Below are 7,859 nucleotides of genomic sequence, written 5' to 3'. Positions count from 1 at the left end.
TAGGCTGGTCATAGTGGGAGTAACATAGGTAGTAACATAGATGCCACATAAGCAAAATTGGTGATGTGGCAAGTAGTTAATGAGGAGAGAGGCAAATAGAGTAACATAATATGTTACCATCACATAGCGGTTTCCAATGCATAATGAGTCTACAAAGTAATAAATGAAGGCAACTATGTTACCACACCTATGACACTGCCCACTATGAAGGTAGTAACATAGACTAGTAACATATGTATGTTACTAGTCTAAGTTACTCTCCACTATGACCAGCCTTACGTTGTGGTGCACAAGTAGGAGTACTTAAATAGAGGAAGAAATAGTATTGGTACAGTAGTACCCTACCCACTAAAGTCTGCACCATTTCTGCGCTACAGTAGTGTATTTCCGAGCTAATTAGCTAAGTCAACCTTTTTTTTTTACATATCCCGCCCGCTGGATAGTAGACGGGTAAAGCGCTGCATTTGAACACGTATAGAAAGCTAGACTGGATAACGGACTAGACTAGATCCGCAAGCACAGACAGAGGAGCGAAACCTTATTCTGTAGCATCCCAAATGGAGTGCCAAGAGGCAGGAATAAGAGGAAGCATTTCGCAAAAAAATATAAAAAGGAATAAGAGGAAGCAGTCGGGTTTCCCCTTTGAGCCATCACCGCCTGGCTCCTGCGATGCGAGAGTTGAAACCCGACTTAATTTCCACTTGGAGAGGCTGCAGCGCCCACCCGGTCGGTCCCCACGCCGCCACACCCGCCCCGAGAACCAATCACGGGGCCCTGCGCTGCGCGAACCCGTCCCCCCTTTAAAGCCCACCACTCTCGGTCCCTAGCTCCCACTTGCACCACCTCGCATAGGATAGGCCACGCCAATATTCCACGCCCAAACACACGCGCAGACCGGCGAGCGATAGCTGATAGCCCCGGCCGTCGACGACCCAAGCGCGCCACCCCGTCGATCAATCTGCCAGAGTACGTGTCCGGCCGCCCCTCGCCGCATCCAGCTGCACCGGAAGGGGGCTTATTTTTGCTAACTGCACGACATGAGGAGGTTCTTGCCGGCGGGGGCAGGCGAGCCCTCCTCCTCCTCCTCGTCGGGTCCGCACGGGAAGCACGAGGGCAGCGAGGCCGCCGCTGCTGGAGGCGGTCTGCGCTACGGAGGGGGAGACATCTCGCTGGGGCGCGGCAACGACCTCCTCCACGGCCAGTTTCGCGGCGGCGGCGGCGGCGGAGGGGAGATGAAGGACGACGGAGCGGACATGCTGGCCCGGCACAGCAGCTCGCCGGCGGGGTTCTTCTCCAACCTCATGGTGGATGACGGTAATAAGCGCCGCTGCTGAAACTAGCTGAATTCATCGCCGCCTGTTTTAATGCCTTTGTTGCTAGTGGTTTCTGTACTGCTTAGCGCGCGTAATTCCGTAGCTTTTGTACAAGGAAAGGAGAACCTGAAATGTCTAATGGCAACATCCATCGTGTCCATGTTTTTCTTCCCACCGCCGCGAACGAAACGAAGAGCAACATTTCGGCGCGCGCGATCGCTTTCTTCCGATCGAGGACAGAATAAAGCAGCGCTGTTTTTACCAGGGGGCGCCGCAAAAGTGCAGCTCCACTAGCTCACCACCTGCAACTTGCACCGTGTGCGTGAAGTAGACTGCGCAACTTTACCGGCGCCTCCTGCCCGTTTTGGTTAAATTAGTTTTGCTATAAATGTACATTTGCATATACTCCTAGTAGTACATGCCGCTTTTTAATCTGCTACGTACTACTAAGTGAAAATAACGCTGCAAAGACAGGATTCATGATGCTTTTACAACTCTTTTTATTTTTGACGGAAAGCCCTAAACTTGCTTTGAACCAACAAGATACTCCTAAGTGATTTACACCTCGCCCTCATTTCGTATCTGACCCCCCCCCCCCCCTTCTCCCGCATTCTGTTCACATGGAGGGCGTGAGGGTAATGACCCAGGAGCGCATTGTGGATGTTGCCGGTCGGTTCACGATGGTGTGGTGTGGTGTGGTGTAGCAGTGGCCAGCTTCGCGCTGCAACATGGAAAACCACCCGTTAATCGTGGTGATGATCTTAGGTGGGATAACATCTCACTTGCCAAATTTTCTTTTATAATTACTCGTATAAGGACTCCGAAAATGCCAGGTTCCCACGCACACAAGCAAATTGTTGATAAAACTCTAAAATAGTTTTTTCTTTTGACTCAATCCTCTTCTTCTCCTTAGCATCCGCGAAGGACAAGAGAATATCAAGGTAGGAAACATTATCCAGAATTTATCTTAGATTCAAACCGATAGCTGATGATAGATCTAGAATAGATATCTTTTGTTTCTACTCATGCGAGCTCATATCCTTTCTTTTTTATTAATTGCTAATTCCGATCTCCCTCCCCAATATGATATTATAGTCCCCGTGTAGATAGAAATTCCCTTACGATCTAATTCCGCTAGCGGCACTTCGGCCTGGCTCGAAGTACTAGCTGGCGTGACTTTCGCAAGATCCTCCATCAAGTCTTTGACTGAAACGCCGCTTCATATCCAGGGTGAAAACTCATGTTCTAGTCTTTGTTGGTTGGGAAGTAGCGACGAAATTGTGTCGTTATCTTGTTGAAGGCGATGTCTAGTGGTTGGGTGCCACCCTTCAGTGGTTGGTCTCACCATGCATGACAAAAATTCTCATCTTGGCTATCTTCGACCCGACGGCGCGGTGAAGGTGAGTCCCCCCCCCCCTCCTCTGTCGTGCTTCTTTCCTAGGGTTCGATCATTGGGGCGGTGGGCATGGAAGGCAGACAGGCAAGGTTCTCTCAGGGGGGCTACGTGATGGTGGCGTTGGTTGTTCGTCTTGACCGTGAGGACAACGAGGTGAGCTGCGGAGGAGGGTCTTAGTGTTAGTCTCGTCATCACCGTTGTACCAGTCTAGTCTCCCGATCTCGGCATGGTGGCTGTAACCAAAGAACTATCACTGCAAGACGGAGGTGACACCGAGCAAAAGCTCAAACCGATGTGTGTCAGTACCTACGACGATGACACCAATGGATGTCGCTTACCCCCTTTAGCAGGGCAAGGGGTTGTGGCGACGTTTTCTCCCCTCTTAAGGCTCCCTGTGAAAACCCTCGCCTGGCATGACATATAGGGAGTGGTGGCGCCTCTTCGTTTTCTCCTTAGGGGCATCGCCGGAGAGCTCTGGATCTTGTCGACATTGTGCATATGGATCATCATGCGAAAGAGATGGGGTCTTATTGAAGTGGTGAAGATTGTATGGTGGCGTCCTTGTTCTGTTGAAGTAATTATCAGATGGTATGGGATCCATGGCTTAGCTTTTTTTTTCTTAGAAACAGAGGTTGAAACCTACCAGCAATCTGCTTAGTTTGTAAGAAAGAGAAGGGGAAGTAGGGCTACGATGAGTTTGAGTCGTTCCCAAGAAAGGCTGACGCGTCTGAGCGTCTCTCTCTCTCTCTCTCAAAACTGTCTAGAAGGGACGCAAAACAAAGGGCTAGTTATCACTGGTTTTCTTCAAACAACTCGCATTTATAATTTTCCATGTACTTTTATATTCCTGTGTCTCTAGCTTGTACGGATTCTATAATCCTAGTTGCACTTGATTACTTTTTCTTTTGGCCACTTGCTCTCTACTTAAATTGTTGTACCTTCTCGACTCCGTTTGCTTGCCTAAATAATAATAATACTATATGTAGCATATGGCTTAAAATTTCGCCAAAAGCCTTGGTCGACAACAAGACTTTAGTGAAGGGTCAATGCCTTAGGCTGGGCCCACATGCCCCATTTGCACACAGTATATCTTTTCAATGGCCAGTTGCACCGTCTAATGCACGTTAAGTAATTGTTCGTTATCTGCTCAAAACCTTAGCCAAGGTTAGGTTAACAAAAACTAAATGCAACTTGCCTTGGTCGACGGCAGGACCACGTGGCACGCCCACTTGGCGTGTGGTGGCCCCAACGCTGTCTTTGGACCAGGTTCAGCTGACGGATCCACCGTGCGTCACGCATCCTTTTGCTGAAAATAGTAACCTACAGAGATGCATCCTGCGTCGTCGCGTGCACTCCACACGGACCTGCCCTTTCCTTTAGTGGCCGATGACTTCATTAATCACACCCTCTATTGTTTATTGTGATGAGGATAATAAGATTCTCTCATTCAAGAGCATAACATTGTATTGGCATGGCATGTTGTAGACGGATCAACGGTTGCATAACTAAAAGAATCAAGCTTATCTGCAAATTAAAAGCTTGGAACTGACACCCGTTATTAATTTGAGAATAATTCCTCGTCAAGATGAAATTAGCTGTCTCGCCATAAAAAAAAACTCGCATAATTAAGCAGCATGGTTGTGTGAAAAAATAAAAGAGAGGATGAAGAAGTTTAGCAATCACTAAGGGCTAGTTTGGTAGCAAGGCACCAAAAACCAGGGTAGCAAACCCCAGTCGGGGGATTTTATGGGCCTGACGAGATCCCCTTCCACCATAGTGGATATTTCCCTAGTCTGTAGTATATCATTTGGTGGCTGGAGGATGGGGGGAAACGCTCCAGGTCACTAGGCTCCAAGTCGATCGCGTGAGAGAAGAAGAAGCGTGGATTTTCTACCCGACCTCTCGGGTCGTGGATCGATCTCCCGGGGAAACACAGGGGATCGGGCCAAAAAGTCCCCCAGCTACGAGCGACCAAACGACGCGCTGATTTTTCACGGGCTGATTTGCCTAGTGGGCTATGAGCCCTGGATTTCGACGGGGATCCCCCCGGGATCGCTGGTAACCAAACTAGTCCTAACAGTTTTTCTGTTTGGGCGCGCTCCTTGGAACAAATGAAGCAGGATATCATGGCTCGAGAGGCGCCGGAGTAGCTGGTGGCAGCGGCGGCGGCGGCGGCGGCGAAGCACACCGTAACGCCAGCAGCAGCACGAAGATGAAGTCCCAGCTGAGCTTCACGGCCGGCGGGCCACAGATCGCTGCCCACCTCTCGCGTATCTCCGAGGGCGCCTCTTTATTCCCGGGCGCCGACGTCGTCCGCACCGCTGCGCACCCGGGCGGCGAGCACCCCGTGTCGCGTTCCTTCTCGGCCAGCGGCAGTAGCGGGGGCTTCTCCATCGTGGGGCCGTGGGATGAGTCGAGGGAGATCATCGGCACCCTCGACCTCGGCGGTTACGAGTCTCAGGTACGTACTCCAGATTGCAGCATGGCCGTTCAGCATCATTCATCGATCTCTCACACTTAAACTTTGGATGCGATCTCTAATCCCTTGGAGCTCGTGGTGGTGGGTGCAGTTCAGTGGCATGGCGAGCTCGTCGTCGCTGGAGCTGGCGGGGATGGACAAGTACATGCAGGCGCAGCAGCAGGAGGACCAGGTGGCGTTCAAGGTGCGGGCCAAGCGCGGCTGCGCGACGCACCCAAGGAGCATTGCCGAGAGGGAGCGGAGGACGAGGATCAGCGACAAGCTCAGGAAGCTGCAGGACCTAGTGCCCAACATGGACAAGGTACGTACCACGCGCACGCATATTACACACTACGTGCAGCGGAAGCGACCGTGCTGATAGCTTTTGTGGATGAAACAGCAAACGAGCACCTCGGACATGTTGGACCTCGCGGTGGAGCACATCAAGGGCCTCCAGAGCCAGCTGCAGGTATGTCGTCGACGTGCTAGGCGCTGGCTAGGCTACATCCGTCAATATGTTTTGTTAATCGCACTACCAGTGATCATGGAACGTTAACGAGAGCTTGGTCGTCTCACCGTCTCGATCTGCAGGCCATGAAGCACGAGCAGGACAAATGCACCTGCTGCAACAAGCCTTGAGCAATTAAGCAGGGGACTAAGAACTGATCAGCACAACGCAAAGGATGACACCACCTTTACTCGAGAGAAATGTACTTGCATGCATGGGTAATACTACTATTGATCGAATATGATGCATGAATTAGTGCATGCCAATGCTAAATGAGTACATAGAGCTCGACGGTTCATACTTTCTCAAGCGGCAAGGTACTGGCAGCCGTTAGCGGAGCTATAGCCGGCTATTTGAAACTATGTGGATCCTTCAACTGGTTCCCAGTCTTTGGCCATAATTATCTTGAAGCAGGTGGCTGGTAGATTAGGTACCTCTCCTGTTTCCACGAGAACGTGAATTTTGGTACTAATTGCTGAGACTGAGAATTTTTATTCCAATTTTTTGTAATAACCATTCAGCCATTGGCTCACTTCGTAGCATATAGACGTGTGCGAAGTGAAAGGCATAAAACCACCACATCCCAAAATAAATAAATAAACACCACAATACACAAAACTTGCAAAAACCACCATATGCAAGAAGAGATCAACGTGTGGTTCAAACAGAGGTGATTCTATGCAACTCTACACAGACTCTACGGATAGAAAACATCATCTATTCGTTGGCATACCTTAATCGAGAATATGATGGAAAAACTAAAGAATTTCACAAGGAGAATCGGATCAGATCGACGCATACCAAAGGAGGAAACCATGCTCGAGCAACTGAGCCGAGGAAGAGACCTCCAAGGCACGGGATTGATAGAGAAGTAGTAGAGGCGACGATGACGGTGGCGTGAGACACCAAGGATGTGGAGGTAATGGGTGTGAGTGGGAACTGCTCCCCCGTGCGCATGGGCTAAAGTTCCCGTGTGCATGGTATAGAGTCCGTGGGCACGGAGTGTACAGTTGATTTTGACAACAGATGCAAGAAATGACACATGGCTGGTTAGAACTAGCTATCCTTACCAAGTGTCATGCTGCAAGGTCATCTCACTTCTGAACATCATCACAAAAGAAATCCAATCCTTATGACACTATGCTTTCTAGTTTTAAAGAATCCACATTCAATTGAGGTCTTTAATTGGGATTGGGTCACCCGATTTTGATCTGGTCAACAATTCTCAAAGAATATCATTCAATTCTTTAATAGTATACACTATAATTCCTAATTTTTAAGACCTCATAATTAATTGAGATCTTCAATTCAGAATTGGGTCAACAATTTCTCAAGGGCTCTCCCATTCAATTCTTTTAATTCCCTATGTTCCCATTCATTCAATTGAGATATTCAATTTCGGATTTGGTTAAGATTTTGACCTCACCAATGATTTTTGAAATCAAGTAGCAGGAATCGGCCTATAAAAACATTACAATCCCACGCACCCACCCAACACCTAGAAAAAAATGTCACCATGTGATACTGTAGCACCAATATATAACATGCAGCCACGCAGAAATTTCCCCGCATAAATATACATTGGTTAGAGGATAACATAGAACCACACCACAAAAACCCTATCAAATCACCCTGTCATAAAGAAAAATATTCCGTCAGTTTTGGTATTAATTTCTTGGAAAGTCAAATTTCTTTAACTTTGACAAACTACAGAGAAAAAAATATTGGCATCCAGAATATTAAACAAAAAAGTATGGGAATTCATTTCATGATGAATCTAATCATACCGATTTGATATTATTAATTTTGATATATTTCTCTAAAAATATGAACAAACTTAAAATGTTTGACTTTTCAAAAATAATAATACACCTTATATTTTGATGAAACGGAGTAAGTATTTTTTTAAGAAACCCAACAATACCGACAGCGCAGCAAAGCGCACAGATAACCCACAAATATAGGGGATCGCAACAGTTTTCAAGGGTAGAGTATTCAACCCAAATTTACTGATTCGACACAAGGGAAGTCAAAGAATATTCTCAAGTATTAGCAGTTGAGTTGTCAATTCAACCACACCTGAAAGACTAAATATCTGCATCAAAATATTTAGTAGCAAAGTAGTATGGACGTAATGGTAATAGTGGCAAAAGTAATAGTAGTAGTTTTTGTAGCAATCGTAAC

At 47.7% G+C, this 7,859-nt stretch overlaps 1 protein-coding gene across 2 annotated transcripts; it reads left to right on the top strand.

Annotated features, from left to right (window-relative positions):
• The first annotated feature begins 844 nt into the window (after positions 1-844).
• Positions 845-6,147, top strand: LOC123127639 (transcription factor bHLH128). 2 transcript variants are annotated; one of them, XM_044547399.1, is made up of 5 exons: positions 845-1,314; positions 4,830-5,170; positions 5,280-5,489; positions 5,568-5,636; positions 5,759-6,147. In XM_044547399.1, the coding sequence occupies exons 1-5, from the start codon at positions 1,038-1,040 to the stop codon at positions 5,804-5,806; spliced, it is 945 nt and encodes a 314-aa protein (XP_044403334.1). In that variant the 5' UTR covers positions 845-1,037; the 3' UTR covers positions 5,807-6,147. The 2 variants fall into 2 exon arrangements, with proteins under 2 accessions (XP_044403334.1, XP_044403333.1); XM_044547398.1 differs by having other exon boundaries at positions 4,827-5,170.
• The last annotated feature ends 1,712 nt before the right edge of the window (positions 6,148-7,859 follow it).

Source organism: Triticum aestivum, chromosome 6A (genome assembly GCF_018294505.1).
Source record: "Triticum aestivum cultivar Chinese Spring chromosome 6A, IWGSC CS RefSeq v2.1, whole genome shotgun sequence".
NCBI lineage: Eukaryota > Viridiplantae > Streptophyta > Magnoliopsida > Poales > Poaceae > Triticum > Triticum aestivum.
Note: the sequence above shows the minus strand (reverse complement) of the source record. Positions and strands in the feature narration are given on the sequence as shown.

Bases quoted from the DNA above. Each gene is read 5' to 3' on its own strand.
- LOC123127639 (XM_044547398.1), top strand. From the start codon at position 1,038: ATGAGGAGGTTCTTGCCGGCGGGGGCAGGCGAGCCCTCCTCCTCCTCC. The intron at 5,171-5,279 runs GTACGTACTCCA...TGGTGGGTGCAG, and splicing joins TCGGCGGTTACGAGTCTCAG to TTCAGTGGCATGGCGAGCTC. The intron at 5,637-5,758 runs GTATGTCGTCGA...CTCGATCTGCAG, and splicing joins GCCTCCAGAGCCAGCTGCAG to GCCATGAAGCACGAGCAGGA.